At 35.7% G+C, this 19142-nt stretch overlaps 1 protein-coding gene across 8 annotated transcripts in view; it reads right to left on the bottom strand.

The window, feature by feature from the left end:
* The window catches only part of CNBD1 (cyclic nucleotide binding domain containing 1), a 757023-nt gene that overhangs the window by 398293 nt on the left and 339588 nt on the right, over nt 1-19142 (bottom strand). For all 8 annotated transcript variants that reach the window (XM_058444198.1, XM_058444197.1, XM_058444199.1 and 5 more), the window contains one exon: nt 7752-7897. In XM_058444198.1, coding sequence (XP_058300181.1) covers nt 7752-7897 — 146 coding nt within the window. The remainder of the gene's footprint in view (nt 1-7751; nt 7898-19142) is intronic.

Genomic DNA, 19142 nt, shown 5'->3' with positions numbered 1-19142 from the left:
TGCCTAATGCCTGTACTGATTGTATCTAGGAAGTAAGAAATTTGCTTTTGATTTTACAGGCTCACAGGTGCCTTGTCTCAGACGAGACTTTGGACTGTGGACTTTTGCATTAATGCTGAAATGAGTTAAGACTTTGGGAGATTGTTGGGAAGACATGATTGATTTTGAAAAGTGAGGACATGAGATCTGGGAGGGGCCAGGAGTGAAATGGTATGGTTTGGCTGTGTCCCTACCTAAATTGCATCTTGAATTGTAGCTCCCATAATTCCCATGTGTTGTTGAAGGGACCCAGTGAGATATAATTGAATCATGGGGCGGTTTCTCCCATACTGTTTTCATGGTAGTGAATAAGTCTCATGAGATCTGATGGTTTCATAAAGGGTTTCTCCTTTCACTTGGCTCTCATTCTCTCTTGTCTGCCACCATGTAAGACGTGTCTTGCTTCCCCTTCACTCTCCACCATGATTTTGAGGCTTCCCCAACCATGTGGAACTGTGAGTCCATTAAACTTCTTTCCTTTATAAATTATCCAGTCTCAGGTATGTCTTTATTAGCAGTGTGAGAACAGACTAATACATGGGGCAAATGTAACATTATGGTTAATATTTGAGGAACTGCCAAACTGTTTTACAAAGTGGCTTCATCTTACAATCCCAAGAGAAATGTATGAGTTCCAAATTCTCTACATCCATACCAATGCTTAATACTTTCTTTTATATTTTAATCATGTTAGTGGGGATGGAGTAGTATGCCATTGTGGTTTTTATTTGGAATTGCTTAATGACAATAATGTTGGACATTTTTATGTGCTTATTGGCTATTTTTATATCTTCTCTGAAAATGTATCTATTCAGCTAATATACTCATTTTTGAAATTGGGTTAATTGTCTTCTTGTTATTGAGGTTTCCAAGTACTTCATATTCTGGACATGAGACCCTTATTAGATATATGATTTGCAAGTACTGTGTTCCATTTCAAGGGCTGCATTTTTGCCTTATTGATTCTATTCTTTGAAGCTCAAAATATTTTAATTTTTATAAGGTCCAAATTATTCAATTTTTTCTTTGTCTCTTGTACTGTCAGTATTATGTGTAAAAACACATGGCTTAACCTGTGATTATGAAGATTCTTAAGTTTTTCTTCTAAAAGTTTTATAGTTTTAATTATTAGCTTTATATCTTTGATTCGTGTTTGGTAAATTTTTGTGTATGGTGTAAATTAGGGGTCTACCTCCATTATTTAGCATCTTGATATTTAGTTCTCCAAGCATAATTTGTTGAAAAGGGTTTTCTTTCCACTACTGAATTGTCTTGGCAACCTTGTCTAAAACCAATAGACCATCAAGTTAAAACATTATTTCTGGACTCAATCTGTTCCATTGATCTATGTCTCTATATATTTCTGCCAATATCACACTGTTTTGTTACTATAGGTTTGTAGTAAGTTTTGAAATAGAGAAGTATGAGTCCTTCAACTTTACCATTTGTTTTCAATAAATTATGGCTGTTTTGCATCTCCTAAATTTCTATATGAATTTTAGGATAAGTTTATTAACTTCTGCAAAAAAAGACAATTGGTATTTCTGTTAGGGATTGTGTTGAATCTGTAGATCAATATAAATAGTATTGCTATCTTATCAATATTAATTATGTAGATCTATGAACATTGAATTACTTTCTATTTATTTATTTAATTTCTTTCAACAATGTTTTGTAGTTTTTAATGTACAAGTCTTACACTTCATTTGTAAAATTTATTCCTAAGCAGGTTGTATTTTTGATGTTATTGGCAAATTGAATTGAATTTCTTAATTTCATTTTTATAAATTAATTTTTATTCTTAACTGTTCATTGCTTGTGCTCTAAATTCTCCTTTAAGTACTTGATAGACTTCACTATGAATCAATGTGGGTAAGGGATTTTCTTTGTGAGAATATTTTAAATTACCAATTTAATACATTAATTTATTTTAGTTATCCTTCTTCAAGTTATCCTTCTTTTGAGTCAATTATGATAGTTTGTATCTGAACTTGTTCATTATATCTAAGTTATATGAGTTTCTATAATACAACATGTGTTAGGTCACTTATGCATTGCTATAAAGAAACACATGAGACTGGGTCATTTATAAAGAAAAGAGGTTTAGTAGGCTCATGGCTCTGCAGGCTGCATGAGCATGGCGGGTGCTGGTATCTGCTCAGCTTCTGGGGAAGCCTCAAGGAGCTTTTACTCATAGTAGCAAGTAAAACGGAAGCAGATGCATCACATGGAGAGAGAAAGAGCAGGAGAGAGAATAAGGGGAGGTGCCATACACAGTTAAACAACCAGATCTTGTGAGAACTCACTCACTATCATGAGGACAGTACCAAGTCACAAGGGACCCACCCCCAAGAACCCTGCACCAGGCCACATCTCCAACACTAGGGATTATATCTCAACATGAGATTTGGAGGGGATGTCCAAATTATATCATTCTGCCCCTGGCCCCCAAATCTCATATCCTTCTCACATTCCAAAATACAATTATCCCATCTCAATAGTCCCCAAAAGTCTTAACTTGCTCCAGCATTAACTCAAAAGTCCCAAGTCCAAGGTCTTACCTGAGTTTGAATCCATGTTCCTCCCACCTATGAGCCTATAAAATCAAAACATACAATTTACTTCTAAGATACAATGGGGAAACAGGCACTAGAAAAACATTCCCATTCCAAAAGGGATAAATTGACCAAAAGAAAGAGGCTATAGGCCTCAGGCAAATCTGAAGCCCAGCAAGGCCTAAGCCTTAAACCTCAAAATTAACTTCCTTTGACCTGTGTCCCAAATCTGGAGCACACTGGTACAAGTGGTGGGCTCCCAAGGACTTGAATAGCTCTGCCCCCGTGTCTCTGCAGGGTATGGCCCCTGAGGTTACTCTCAAGGGTAGGAGTTGAGTAGCTGCAGCTTTTCCAGGTGCAGAGTGCAAGCTGCCAGTGGATCTACCATGCTGGGGTCTGGAGGACAGTGGTGCCCTTCCCACAGGTCCAACTAGGTGGTGCCTTAGTGGGGGCTCTGTGTAGGACCTTCAATCCCATGTTTCCGTTTTGCATAACCCTAGTAGAGGTTCTCTGTGAGGGCTCCACTCCTGTAGCAGGCTTCTGCCTGGGCATCCAGGTTTTCTCATACACCCAGTGAAATCTTGGCAGAGGCTGCCAAGCCTTCCTCACTGTTGCAGTCTACATGCCCACAGGCTTAACACTACATGGAAACCACCAAAGCTTATGGCTTGTATCCCCCAGAGGGGCATCCCAAGCTATATATGGGCCCCTTTGAGCTGCAGCTGGAGTGGCTGGCATGTAGGGAGCAGTATCTTGAGGCTATGCAGGGCAGCAGGGTTCTGTGCCAGGCCCACAAAATCATTGTTTCATCTTTAGTCTCTGGGCCTATGATAGGAGTGTCTACCTTGGAGATCTCTAAAATGCCTTTGAAGCCTTTTTCCCACTGTCTTAGCTATCAGCACCTAGCTCCTTTTTAGTCAAGCAAATATTTCTAACAAGTGGTTGCTCCACAGCCTTCTTGGATTCTTCCACCCAGAAAAACTTTTTTGTTGTTGTTGTTGCTGTTATATGGGTAGGCTGCAAATTTTCCAAACTCTTATGCTCTGCTTTCCCTTTAAAGAGAACTTCCAACTTTAAGTCATTTCTTTGCTCCCTTATCTGAACATAGGATGTTAGAAATAGCCAGGCCATATCTTGATCACTTTGTTGCTTAGAAATTTCTTCTACAGATACTGTAAGTCATCCCTCATAAATTCAAACACCATTTATCTCCAATGCCATTTATTAAAGAGACTGTCCTTTCTCTGTTGAGTGTTCTTAGTGCCTTTGTCAAAAATCAAGTAAAGTGGGAAGAGTGCCATATAAAACCATCAGATCCCATGAGAACTCACTCAGTATCATGAGAACTGCATGGGGGTGACTGCCCTCATGATTTAGTTACCTCCACCTGGTTTCTCCCTGAACACATGGGGATTTGGGGGGATTATGGGCAATACAATTCAAGATAAGATTTGGGTGGGACACAAAGCCTTACCATATCAACATATCTGTTTTTATGCCATTGCCTTGTGTTTTCATTATAATCACTTTTCAGTGTATTTTGAAATAGAGAGTGTGATGCCTCTAGCTTTGTTCTTTTTGCTCAAAATTGTTTTGGCCATTTGGGTTCTTTTGTGGTTCCATATGAATTTAAGAATTGTTTTTTCTATTTCTGTGAAAAATGTCATGGAATTCTGATAGGGAATGCACTGAATCTATAGATCACTTTGACTAGTATGAGCATTTTAAAAATATTAATTTTTTCAACCCATGAGCATAGAAAGCACAGCTTTCAATTTATTACTATTTTTCTCAATTTCTTTTATCAATATTTTCTAGTTTACAGATTACAGTTTGCAGGTCTTTCACTTCCTTGATTAGATTTACACCTAAGTAATTTTTTATTGTTATTGGTAAATGGAATTGTTTGCTTATTTTTCTTTTTGAATATTTTATTAGTAGAGGAACACTACTAATTTTTGTAGGTTGATTTTGTATCCTGCAATTTTACTGAATTCATTTATCTTGTCTGCCTTTAGTGTCAGGGTAATGCTGGCCTCATAAAATTAGTCTGGGAGTATACCCTCCTATTCAATTTTTGGAAGAGTGTCAGAATAATTGATATTAATTATTTTTAAAATATTTGGTAAAATTCAGCAGTGAAGCCTTCCTTTCCTGGGTTTCTCTTGGATCTCCTTTTTTTCTTGATCAGTCTACATAAAGACTAGATTTATATTAAATCTCAGCTAAAGATTTTATTTCCTCTATTATAAATTATTTGAATTATGGTTAATTTATGTCTAGAAAAGATGCCCACTACATATTTCATGAGATTTAGCTACCATATTTTTAGTTGTTAAATAAAATATAAACCACAACAGAAAATAAAATCTATGCAGGTTAAAGAAATGTTAGAACTTTAGTAATATACAAATATTTTCAGCATTAAAAGTAAATATAAAATTTAATGAAAATGAGGAATTATGGAGTTTTTGAGATACAATTTCATAAAAGTGGGTTACAGAATGAAATAAAATGAAAGAAATAGAAGAGAAATAATACTGTAAGACAAAGGACTACACAAAGACAACAGTAAAGGTGACATAGATATAAAAGAGAAAAACATTATTTTATAGAAATTGGTTTTAATATTAACATAAAGCTAGATAATAAAAGTTTGATCTGGGATATTGTTACAGGTTAGTAACTAAACGGGCAATTCTTTTAGTTTTCATGAGTTTTAGGTTATCAATCATAAAAATGTTCCTTGTTCAGGCCATAAAAATGTGATCTAATGAAAAATTCTCCCATTTCGGTAAACTATATCTACATACACATGTACATAGAGAGATGACTATATATAAAATATATTACATATAGTAATTTTAATATAAGTACTCATATATAGTAATATTAATATAGTCAGTAAATAATATAATAATATAGTAATCATATTTTTGTAGCATTTTAACTTAGACACACATAATGTGTTTTATTCACTACTTAGAAATATAATATTGTTTTCCTATTACTGTTTGATTGTTTATAAAACCTGAATGAGCAAGAGGCTTAGTGAATAATGGTAAGTTTAGGAAGCTTTCTTAAATAATGAGGCTTTAAGAACTAGTGGCCAGAAAAGAGACCAGAAGGTACAAACAGCTGTGTGGAATTGCACCAGAGAAATGGAAGCCCCAGCAGCAGATTGAAAGTCAGCAGCCTGGTGATGAGGAGCTACTGGAGGGAACAGTTTAAATAACAGCAGAGGGAGGGAAATGCATACATGAATAAAGAAAAAGGAGAGAGACAGACACCTAGTTGGGCCTTTTTGTTAAATTAGATGAACAAAGAAATCTACAAAGGTCAGATATTTAATGAGTTGACTTCTTTGGTAGTGAAACAGATCTGAGCTGTCAGAACTAAATGCTTTAAAAACTTGAGAGGGATTTTGACACAGGTAGGTGTAAACACAGAGACTCCTAATTTTTAAGTGTTGAAAATACACTCTATTGAAATACAAGTTGGAATGCCTGACACTTGTGAAAGATTGAAAATTTATATTTTAATCATCAATCACCTGAGTTAAGGTGCCATCAGAATTAAATATTTCTAATTTTAATTTTAGAAAATGTTTGAAAAAAATAAATGTATAATTATAAATATTAACATAAACACTTATTGTGAGAGAATAAAACCAACTCAAATATATGTACAAGAAAGAGTTAATTTTAGCCCTTTATCACCCCTCAATTTCACTCCCCTCCACTAAGGCAACAATTTTTAAAAATATGTATTTTTGGAATGTCCTTCTGGACCCACTTGTATAGTTTAAAAACATATATGTTTGTGTGTGTGTGTGTGTGTGTGTGTGTGTCTATGTGTATAAATTTAGATTTTTTCATAAATGTGTTAATACAATTTGCAATTATTCTATTTACTGTCTTTAATGTTTCTATATCTATATATATAAATCTAGCTCATTCTTTTTAATCACTGTCTAGAATTCTATAGAATAGATATATCAAAATATGTGTAGCCAATCTTCTATTCAAGGACATTTAGGTTGTTCCCATATTTTTTACCGTTACAAATATGCTTTCTGTGATTTACAAAACAAATTAATTTTTAATTACTATCCTCAATCTAATGGCAAAGCAATGTTGAATGTTTGTCCTTTATTCCCTTTCAAAATTATTTTATCCCCTTTAAAATTTCTTTGATTTATTTTTCATTGCTTGACAGCAGATTAAATGGAACTAATTATGAGAGAAGACCATTGAGGGAAAACTCTGGAAATATGTAAATTTTTTCAATAGACACATGTTCTTCAAAATTCCAGTTAAGTTTTAAATGTCATGATCTTGATAAACCAGTTTGTACTAACAGTGACATACACAGAGAACAAGTTTAGAATTAGGCTGAAGTGTGTTTGAAACTCGATTCTAAGCAAGAATGCTCTGTGTGATATTTGTGTTGTGCCTCAGGGGTCCTTATCTGTGGAGAATAATAATAGCAATATCTTCCTTGTTTTTCTGAGGAACAAAAAGGGATGCTTCTGACACAAAGAATGTATTAAATTATATGCCTACCCCCATAATTAAAATATAACAAGTCTATTAATATATCCACTAAATCCTTCATGAAAGGACCAAAAACTAAAATCGGGAAATGAAAATCTATCTAGAGAGGCTTTTTTCCCAATATCTGGGTTTGTATCTGACTTAGTCAAATAATCATGTTGACCATCTGCTGTCTTACCTATGAAAATCAACATTATATTGTTACTAAATGTGTATCTCAGATATTGGTTCCACAAGTATGGTCCCTGCACTGGTGGCATAGTCTGAGGTATTATAAATGAAATTGAGGCCTCATCCTATACCTACTGAACCAGAAATTCTGATGTTTAAACTCAACAATATGGGTCTCAATGTGATCACTGGGTAATTCTGAGTCATGCTCCAGGCAGAGAAACACTAGTATATTATCTTTAAGTACTAAAATGTGAGATGTTATTCATTTCACTACTTATAAACTTACAAATGAAATATATCCAAATAGTACATTTTTACCATGTCAACTGAAATTGTCAAGTGAAATTATAAGCATTATAATGATAAAGAACTCGAAACAGTGGCCTGCATTTTATCTTGCCAAATTTATCCCACATTAGTCTATTACCTGTGCTGCCTTTCAACCAGGTTTCAGAAAAGACAGTCTTACTAAGTGTTTTCAGATGCTTATCATTTAGCTGAGAGGTTAAATCTGGAATTGCTTTCAGGAACTTCCACACAGTTTTGTGTTCACATGGCGTCCTGTGAATGGGCCTCAAAAAAAAAAAAAAAAAAAAAAAATTACAAATTCAGAGACCATGGCATAAATGCAAAGAAACAAACAGATCCTTAATTTTTAAGTTTCCAAATTTGTATTTTCTGTTTAGTTAAGGGTTTTTAAAAAAGAACTCTAATGCTATTCTATTTTTTCTTACTAATCAACTTTAGGATTTGTTACCCTTCCAACATTAAGATGCTCTTTCACAATACTTTAAACTTTAGGAAATTACACAATGCCTTTTTAAATAGAAAATTTCTTTTTAAATAAAAAACTCAGTACTCCTATTGTAAAGTTGCATCTCTTATCAGTAGTTATTATAATAATAATAAAGACCCCTTTTAGATATTAAAAAGATTAACGTTGTTTCCACTGTTTATTCTTAATTCTTTTTTTTTTTTGAGACGGAGTCTCACTCTCTCACCCAGGCTGGAGTGCAGTGGTGCGATCTCGGCTCACTGCAAGCTCTGCCTCCCGGGTTCACGCCATTCTCCTGCCTCAGCCTCCCGAGTAGCTGGGACTATAAGCGCCCGCCACCACGCCCGGCTAATTTTTTTGTATTTTTAGTAGAGATGGGGTTTCACAGTGGTCTCAATCTCCTGACCTCGTGATCCACCCACCTTGGCCTCCCAAAGTGCTGGGATTACAAGCGTGAGCCACTGCACCCGGCCTCTTAATTCTTTTAAGTACTATTAAAGTTAGATCAAATGGAACTATAACACTTAAGGGTATAAATCGTTAATGAAAAGATACATATGTACTTTTAAATGAAACATGATTATCATATAATACATGGTATTTATTATTTATTTTTAATCATTAAAACTCTTTAATAAATGTAACACTAAATCAGGATATAAAATTCCTATCAATCTGATGTCTCAAAGGACTAACCTAGCTGTCATAAATACCATTTCAAAATACCCAGCAGTTGGCCAGGCGTGGTGGCTCACGCCTGTAATCCCAGCACTTTGGGAGGCCAAGGCGGGTGGATCACGAGGTCAGGAGATCAAGACTATCCTGGCCAACATGGTGAAACCCTATCTCCACTAAAAATACAAAATACTCAGCAGTTTTCAAGCAAATTTTTAAAATTTCATGTGAAAAATCAATTTAGCATCATAAAGGGAATTTCAGATACCCATACGACACATATGGGTTTGACAGTAATAGTCCCAGTTTAGATATGACATAGCGTTGGCCCATCTGGTATCCATGTATATGCATACAGGTTTATGTCTGTGTGTGTTTACTGAATGATATAAATTGTGTTTTTTGTTTTGGGTTGTAGCAAAAATAAGTTTAAAAATACTAGCTTAGTATACAGTCTTGAGAAATAGTTTTGAGAAAACTGGCTCCCTACCTAATGTCATTTACAAATTTGTTCTTCAGATGCAATAAGAAATAATTCATATTAGAAATGGAATGATATCATAACCGAAACCTAAAATATGTGCCATTGACTTAGCAACCAAACAGGAGGTGGCAAGGAAATAATATCACAGGCTGTAAAGATAGAGGTTTTTCTTTTTTTGTTTATTTTAGTGGTAATACATTTATTAGTTACCTCCAATAATTTGTAAGGCAGATCAAGTGCCTAGAAAACTTGCTACTTCATAGAAAGTAGCTGAAAAGAGCCAGAAAGTTATTGTGTTTTGTTTGCTTAGTGCTGCTTGTTTGTAGCAATGTATTATTAACTGATTCAAGCTGATCAGTTTTCAAGTATAAATGAAAGGGAATAGAGAGGCTCTAGAAAAGTGGGACATGGTTATAAAAAGCCCAGTACTTCCTCAACCCATGTAGCAAGAAAAGACTTGAAAGTCTTCTCAGTTAAATAAAGGCGCTTAACCCTATGGCAAAGGTCTGATGAAATAGTTTGGCCTTCCCATCCAAGCCTACTTTTTTAGATGGCCTTAAAGTAGCCTCCATTAAGAAAGAGATGGGCACAAGGAATAAGCACAGAAATAAGAAACAACTTAAAAACAATGTCTACAACATAACCTTGGCTTTGGCTGCTGCCTCATAGAAGATACTGAAAACAAATAGATACAAATTGTGTTATGTTTTTGAAGCATCTGTACCACTGAAGTACCTAATATTATGCTCTAAAAAAAGTTTTGACTCATTGAGCTTGCAAACCAAAAGAAATTGTGCCACACTCCTCACCCTTCAAAGGGAACATGATCTCCAGTGTTCTTACATTTGTCCACCAGGTCAAAAGATAAGAGAAAACCTCCCAAGTAGTGGAGCCAGGTGTTCCTCCAAAAAAACAGATCTAAGGTCTAATTTTTAAAACTTCCAGTCCTGTTAGGGTGGAGGATTTTACAATACTAGCCCAGCAAAACAGCAATGTTGCTCTGAATCAATGACTATAATGTGTTTCCATTTCTTCCTTTTCTCTTAGTGTGAGTTTTTATTGTAATAGCCTATTCCTGGCTCTGCTATTGTGTATCGTGTAAGGGGATAGCAACAAATAATCATATTTCTGGTTTTTATGTTAGCAGACCAGAAATATACATACTCATTCTTGATGGGGAGGAAGGTATGTCCTCTAAAATTCTGGACTTTGAAATGCGTAACTAGTGAAACTTTCTATTTTTTCTTTTGGTGAAAGAGTTAATATATGTGTTGAAAAAGGGTATGCATAGTAGTTGGTAACTAGAAAGAGGCAAACTACAGAAGAGATGCTAGCTGTTCAAAAATGGGGTCCTTCTATCTCTAGTTACACAGCTAGAATGCATTTCAAAATCATTCTGTTGTCACCATGTGACTGAATTCTAGCCAATGGGAAGTGAACTGACACAGAGATAAAGTGCAGTATATCAAATGGCCAAATTTTGTAAATATTTCATTTAAATCTGAAAGAATGTGTATGTGCATTTGTTAGGTACAAAAAACATTTGTTTGTGTAAGTGTGTATATATAAAAACACATATACAATAAAAATGTATAATAGTATTATGTACATCAGATATATTCATAATACAGATATGCATGGATACATGTGTGTTTGTGCCTATGTATACATATAAACAAGTGCTAACAAATTTATAACACTATGTGTCATATTCTTTCTGTAGATAAAATATATCAGTATACTTCCTTTACCAAGCGTATTCCCATTCAACGAATAGAAAAACTCATGCATAGAATTGTTAAATAACTTACTCAAGATCTCATGTCTAGTCAGTGACAGAACTAAGTGGCAGGGTTCAGTTTGGCCTTGAATTGTATGTTTGAGAGTTTCAGCCCACGGTCAAAAATTTTTTGTGATTTTTCAGGTACAACCACAAGCAATTATAATGGCTTTAACTGGCAGGCCTCATGGGGGAAATCTGCTCTCCCCACACAAGACTGGCTACACAGCCAGTGCACTGCAGTCTCTGAAGGGAATTGCAGTCAAGAACTCAGCTTCCTGGCCAGCCATGCTCTCATGCTCATCTGCATTCCCAGTCCAGGCCTTCCATTTGGAATCCTCCTTGTTGGAGGATCTTGAAAACACTTTCTGCATTCGAACTCATTCAGTACTCAGGCATTTTCCACTTCTAGCCTTTCCCCAGACCTCACCCCAACCCCCAGGTCTATAAAATTGCAAAAGTCTTTGCTCAGAGCTCCCTCAACAGTAAGACAGCCATTATGTTAGCATTATGACCCGTAATTGGTGCATATGCTCATGGGGCAGGTGGATGTAACATGAGGTCAGTGCTACCTCCAGTTTGAGATTCTTGCTTATTCCTTCACAGTAAGTGATTAAAGACTTGACTATTACTTGCATTTGGGCTTGTTGTTTTATCAGCTATTCTGATACTTGCTGCTCCACATTCTCTCTCTCCAGCTCTTCTAAGTTCCTGACAATGTTTTTAACCATGATCTACATTATAATTTATTACTGGTTATTATTCTAATCTTCTGTGTCTTTCCTTGTATTGTATGCTTTCTATCAATTTGGTCTATATATTTCTGAGGTATTTGGATTAATACTGCAATTATGAATTTATCTATTGCTCCCCAGAATTCAGTCAGTTACTGTGTTAACATATTTTAAACTGATGTTATTTGATGAAAATACTCATTGCTTTTACCAGTACATAAAGTCTGTCTTCATTCCTTCTGAAATTTTTCCTTCAATTTCATCTTGTCAGCTACTGGGTTTGCATATTCCAACTTCTCTTGGCCTATATATTTGCCTACATATATTTGTTATTACATTTTCAAAATGATGTATATTTTGTATTTTAAATGCTGAACTTCTATCAAACAAACTATGTTGGATGTCTGTTACCAATATTAAGTTTTTTTCCCTTTCTCTATTAAAAATACAAAAGCTAGCTAGGTGTGGTGGCAGCCTCCTGTAAACCCAGCTACTCAGGAGGCTGAGGCAGGAGAATGGCTTGAACCCGGGAGACAGTGAGCCAAGATTGTGTCACTGCACTCCAGCCTGGGTGACAGAAAGAGATTCCATCTCAAAAAATAAATAACTTTTTTAAAAAATTAAGTTTTTCAACCTCTGAACATATCTTTTCACTTACTTGTACCATCTTTACCTTCAACAATGTTTTATTAGTGTACAAGTCTTGTACATTTTTCTTAAATTCATTTCTAAGTATTTTAGGTCTTTGAGGGTATTCTAAATGGTTTTGTTTTCTGCATTTCATTTTTGGATTTTTCATTGATGGTGTGTAGATTTGATATTTCTATATTGATCTTGTATCCTGAAACATTGCTGAATGTGTTTATTATTTAAATTGAATCCACTAGATTCCTTCAGATTTTCTATATGCAAAATCATATCATTTGCAAATAGAGTTTTAGTTTTCTTTTCCAATCTGATGACTTTTAGTTCTTTCTCATGAATGACTGTCTTAACTAGAACATTCACTATAATGTTATATACAAGTGGCCAGAGTAGATATCTTTGTATTTTCCTGCTATTCAACAGAAATCATTCAGTCTTTCTTCAGATTAGCTGTGAGTTTTCCACTGATGCTGTTTATTAGATTAAGAAAGTTCTCTTCTGTTCTTATTATGTTGAGTACTTTTTTTCATCACGAATGGGTGTTGGATTTTGTCAAATTTTTCATGTTTATAAAGAAAATCGTGGTTTTTAAAATTCTAATAATATGGTATATTACATTTGTTGATTATTAGATGTCAGAGCGACCCTGCATTACGGGAATAAATTCCATTTGGTCCTGATGGAATGTTTTTTATATGTTTCTGGATTTAGTTTGCTACTATGTTGCTTAGAATATTTGCATCAATATTCATAAGGGACATTGGTTTGTAGTTTTGTTTTCGTGTGATCCCTTTATTTGGTTTTGGTATCAGGCTAGCTTCATAGAACGAGTTGGAATGTGTTTCTCCCTTTTCTATTTTTTGAAAGATTTTGTGAAGAATTGTTTTCAGTTCCTTAAGAGTTTGGCAGAAATTACCAGTGAAACCATCTAGGACTGGCATTTGCTTTGTGAGAAGTGTTCTTTACTTAGCAATTTAATCTTTGCTATAGGTTACTTTGGAGTTCATTTTTATTCTTGAGTCAATTTTGGTAATTTGTTTATTTCTAGAAATGTTTCCTTTAATTCTAGGTTACATCATTGTTAGCATACAGTTTATTACAGGATTCCTGTATAATCTTTTTTATTTCTGCAGGATCATTAGAGATGTCCTCTATTTCATTACTCATTTTAGTCATTTGAGTTTTCTCTTTGTTTCTTTCTTAGTCAGCCTAGGTAAATTTTTCTATTTTGTTGATCTTTCTAAAGAACTAATTGTTTTTTCTTATTCATTTTTTATTCTCTATTTCATTTATTTCTTTTAGCACTTCAAATATGTTATGAAAATTCAGTCCATTTTTGTGAGCATTCATTTCACAGCATGAGTTATTTTCTCTCGCTGCTTTCAGTATTCTATGTTTCTTCTAATTTGAACACTGCCTGTGATGTTTTTAGGTGTGGAGCTTTTTGTGTTTCTACTACTTGGAGTTCGCTGATTTCTTCTGTGAGTAGATTAACATTTTCCCTCAGGTTGGGAGGTTTTGAGCCATTCTTTCTTTAAATATATATTCTCTGCTCTTTTTTCTCTCCTATTCTCCTGGGATTCCCATTATCTTTGTGCTGGTACAATGGATGGTAGCCCACAGGTCTCTGAGGCTGTATTCACATTTTGTGTTGTTTTTTTTTTTATTTTAAAAACCATTGTATTGGCATATGACTGCCATAGAAAAAGCTGTACATATTTAAGGTAGACAACTTGATGAATTTGGAGGTAAGTATACACTCGTGCAACCATTACCAAAATCTATGATAAGAGTGTCTCTCCAAAGTTAACAGCATCTGAGAGCCACTAGTTTTCATCTTGGTCATTTTTATTATAAGTGTAATTTACGTTAATTATTCTTAAAAATAAAACAATACAGGTATATATAAAGTTAAAATGGAAGGTACACCTACTGCCTGAACACCCACCAAATCTTCACCAAGAAATACTCATTGTTGACAATTTGGTGTCTAAAACCCCTGCTCTAAAATTAGGGGAATCTTGTGGGGAGAAGGAAACAGAAAGTTATTTGTCAAAAGGTACAAATTTTCAGTTACGTAAGATGGAGAAATTCTAGCAATCTACTGTACAGCATAGTGCCTACAGTTAACAATACAGTATTGTGTACTTTAAACATTGGCTAAGAGGGCAGATTTTATATTAAGTGTTCTTATCACAAAAAAAATAAAGAACATAAGAAGAAACTATTGCAGGTGATAGATATGTATATAGCATAGATTTTGGTAATGGTTGCATGAGTTTATACTTACCTCAAATTTGTATTGTTTTTCTTTCTATTCTTCTGACTAGATAATCTTAACTGATGTATCTTTGAGCTTACCGAACCTTCCTTTTGGCAGCTCAAATCTGTTGTTGAACTCCACTAGTAGTTTTTTTTTTTTTTTTTTTTTTTAATTTTAGTTACTTTTCAATTCCAGAATCTCTGTTTGTCGCTTTTTAATTTTGTGGCACTTTCTCTCATTCTGTACGTGTTGAGACACCATTGCCATTGATGTAGTTTGGATATTTGTCGCTGCCCAAATCTCATGTTGAAATGTCATCTCCGCGAGGTGTTTAGATCCTGGGAGTGGATTGCTCACAAACGGCTTGGGCCATGCTCTCAGTGATAAGTGAGCTTTCCTTCTGAGTTCACATGAGATCTGGTCATTTAAGAGTGTGGGGCACCTCCCCCGCTATATTTTCGCTTGCTCCTGCTTTCACCCTGTGACATGCCTATTGCCCTTTCACCTTGCATGATGATTGTAACCTTCCTGAGGCTTCCCTAGAAGCTGAGCAGATGCCCGCACCAGGCTTCCTGTAAAGCCTGAAGAACTGTGAGCCAATTAAACCCCTTTCTTTATAAATTATCCAGTCTCAGGTATTTATTTATGGCAATGCAAGACTAGCCTAATACAGTCATACTTTCCTCTAATTCTGTAAAGTCCATATTCCCTACAGTGTATAGCCACAGAAATATCCACTAATTTATCTCACTTGTCATCTAATAATTGTTCAAATATTTCTGTAAATGCTTCAAATATTTCTTTAAAAACTTTTGCTGATGGGCAAAAGTTGTGTGTTGTCATGCTTTCCTTGACCTCTTTGGACATGGTTTCCTTTATTTACTTGTTTCTAATCATAATAGTTGATTTAAAATCTCTGTCTGCTAAGTTCAGCATTTGAATGTCCTCAGGATATTGTTTGCTGTTAACTGCTTTTTTTGTTCCTGTATATGGGATACCTTTGCTGTTTCTTTGCATGTATCATAATTTTTGTTGAAAACTAAACATTTTGAATAATATAATATGGGAACTCTGGAAATAAGCTTTTCCCTCCTTCCCAGGGTCAAATAACAACAATGCCCTGTGAATGGGGTTTTTCCATGGAGCTGGTAGACAAGTCACATTGTGGTAAGCTCTCGGAGTGGAGCTTTGTGAGGAGTTCCTCACCAGCTGTCTCCTCCAGTGGCTGCAAGCCTGCTGGTTTTCATAGCTGCTGTGATTCAAGGCTATCACATAATTGGAAAAAGGAAGATTAAAACAAGTCAATATAAAAATGCTCTGCTTTTCTTACCTAGGTTCTCCTACTTTTGTTGAACCAATGTATATTGTTGCAAACATTTGACTAATTTCCAGGTTTTGAAAAAGTTTATTTTGACAAATTTTTCTAGCATTTCATTGCTTTCATAAAGGAACAGTTTCACAGAAGTTTTCACTCCACCATTCTCAAAGTCCCGCACTCAACATTGACTCTTGAATCTCTCTGATCTACAGCAATACCTACAATTTTCTCCCACAGATAAAGGTCAACCTGTATCTCAAGCACCTAATGACAAGGGGTCAGGAAAGCGCACATGAAACCTGAGGGAGGGACAATAAAAATATTTGATAAACACTATTGACTAACAGAAAAGATTAAAGTCACTCAAAAGTTACAGCTCTTTATCATTTTGATGAACGAATGGGCTTATAATTTACATATTCTAACTCAAAAATAAAAAAATTATTTTATATAACTACTATAATCTTTTTCTGGAAATGTCATTCCTGATCAATTTCTATTTTTCACCTTCCTTCTGACTTTCTACATGAGTATCCAAGAATGTATTTAGAATACCTGATTTGGGCCATGGAGAAACAGAAGTGCTAGAAACACCCATTTCACCTCCTGTTACCACCTTTCTCTCGTTTGTATTAACCTATTTGGCACTGGTCTTAAGGCTTTCCCAGGCTACACGCTGGCAAATGATCAGCAGCAACTCTGCAACTCTAAAATTAAACCTCTTGAGTCTAACATACACCCCTGTGTGTATCATCCTTGGGAGGATAAATAAAAACATTCAGGTATGAAAAATTGGCTTTCACTTCTCTAAATTTAGTCTTCCATCTCTCTTAACCTCTAGTCTTCTAAATTGTCAGGAACACCTTTTACACACATTGTACCCATTCCTTTCTTACCAGTGCTTCCTGGCGCACTCTTAATGTAGGAAATACTTCAGTGAATAAAACTAGATCAGCAAAAAGTCATACATTGAGAGGTGTTTCGTAAACTGTAATCCCCAAAGTATTACTAACAGTAGCTCTTTCTTCAATTGTGTCGTTATTAAAATTATCATCATTGTAAGTTATCAGACCACATACAGTGGTGTATAAAAAATACTATTCCCTTTATATTTTCATTAATTCACCTTTCTATCTATTTCTAGACCCAATTCCAGCTGAGGGCCAAAAGCAAAATTTTAGTGTATTCTAGAGATTTCAGGCATTTCAGTGAGAAACAAAATAATTTCAGGTTGTTGTTTCTTCTCTTTCCTCTCCCAGTGATCACCTTAAACCTAGGGGCTTATAGTCATACCAAGTAGGTATCTGGCTTCTGATCATTAGTATCCATGTGGGGTGGCATCTGCTGAGCTGTAATTATCATGTATAGCCTTTTTGGCATCCGTGCTGACATCCACTGAATTGCTCAGTGTTCCCAGTTGTAGGTACTCATGACCTTGGTGTTCTAAAGCTCTTGCAAATCTGTTGACTTTTCACTCGCAGGCAATTCTTCACACTTCTTGCTGATAAGAAGAGACTTTGACTACTTTAGTGAATATCTGTGAGGCCATGAAAAATTGCTTAGGACTCTCTTAAGGTTTCTATACCCCTAAAACTAATTACTCACATTTACTCAGATGTACAAAGGAAAGAGAGCTTTTGCATTTTTCTGCAACTTATCTAATCTTTCTAACAATCTCTAATCTGCTCAATTGAAGAGTAACCCAAAACGAAACCAAAAAAGCCTTGCACTTGCCTCTTAAAAATATCACATCTTCTGATACAAACAATTTCTGTTCAATTTAAATGTTGAGACTAACACAAAGTTTAGTTCCCCCTCCTAGCTGATTTACATGGCCTTTCTTAAAGGGCTTAGGCTCTTAGTAAAGATGCTTAGTCTTCCAGAGTTACTCCACCCCAAATTTTTCTACCTGTGAGGGAGTATAAGCGTTCGAAAGGATTGACTGTGTCCTGTGGCAGTGGGTAGAGGAATAACTGATTTGAATATGCTCAAAATTCTGAAGTAACATAATCAATTTATATTATAGAACACATAAAAAAAGCCATTAACTTGGGTAGGATGCTTGCCAAAAAAACGACAGTAAATCAGAACACTCAGGTACAAGCAAGGGAAGAAATCAGTGAAGAAGTATGCTATAACAAGCAATATTTAAGTCGGGCATGGTAGTTTATGCCTGTAATCCCAGCACTTTGGGAGGCCAAAGCAGGCAGATCACTTAAGGTCAGGAGTTCGAGACCAGTGTGGCCAACATGGTGAAACCCTGTTGCTACTAACAATGCAAAAATTAGCAGGTGTGGTGGTGCATACTTGTAGTCTCAGCTACTCAGGAGGCTAAGGCAGGAGAATTGCTGGAACCCAGGAGACGGAGGTCGCAGTGAGCCAAGACTGCACCATTGCACTCTAGCCTGGGCAACAGAGCAAGACTGTGTCTCAAAAATAAAAATTAAAAAAAAAAAAAGCAATATTTAAACTGAGGATCAAAAAGTCAATTTTTGGCTGGGCATGGTGATCACACCTGTAATCCCAGCACTTTGGGAGGCCAAGGTGGGTGGATCACTTGAGGTCAGGAGTTCAAGACCAGGCTGGCCAACATAGTAAAACCCTGTCTCTACTAAAACTACAAAATTAGCCAGGTGTGATGGCATGCACCTGTAATCCCAGTTATTTGGGAGGCTGAGGCAGAAGAATCGCTCGAACCTGGGAGGTGGAGGTTGCAGAGAGCCAAGATTGTGCCACTGCCCTCCAGCCTGTGTGACAGAGCGAGACTCCATCTCAGAAAAAAAAATAAATAAATAAATTTTCTCAAAGAAATTAAAACACTAAAAAATACTAAACGGGCTGGCCGTGGTGGCTCATGCCTGTAATCCCAGCACTTTGGGATGCCGAGGCAGGTGGATCATGAGGTCTGGAGTTCGAAACCAGCCCAGCCAACAAGGTGAAACCCCTGTCTCTACTAAAAATATAAAAAATTAGCTGGGTGTGGTGGCAGGCGCCTGTAATCCCAGCTACTCGGGAGGCTGAGGCAAGAGAATTGCTTGAACCCAGGAGGCGGAGGTTGCAGTGAGTTGAGATTGCGCCATTGCACTCCAGCCTGGATGACAGGGCGAGACTCTGTCTCAAAAAAAAAGAAAAAAAAAAAAAAAA

Source organism: Hylobates moloch, unplaced genomic scaffold, assembly GCF_009828535.3.
Source record: "Hylobates moloch isolate HMO894 unplaced genomic scaffold, HMol_V3 SCAFFOLD_9, whole genome shotgun sequence".
Taxonomy (NCBI): Eukaryota; Metazoa; Chordata; class Mammalia; order Primates; family Hylobatidae; genus Hylobates; species Hylobates moloch.
Note: the sequence above shows the minus strand (reverse complement) of the source record. Positions and strands in the feature narration are given on the sequence as shown.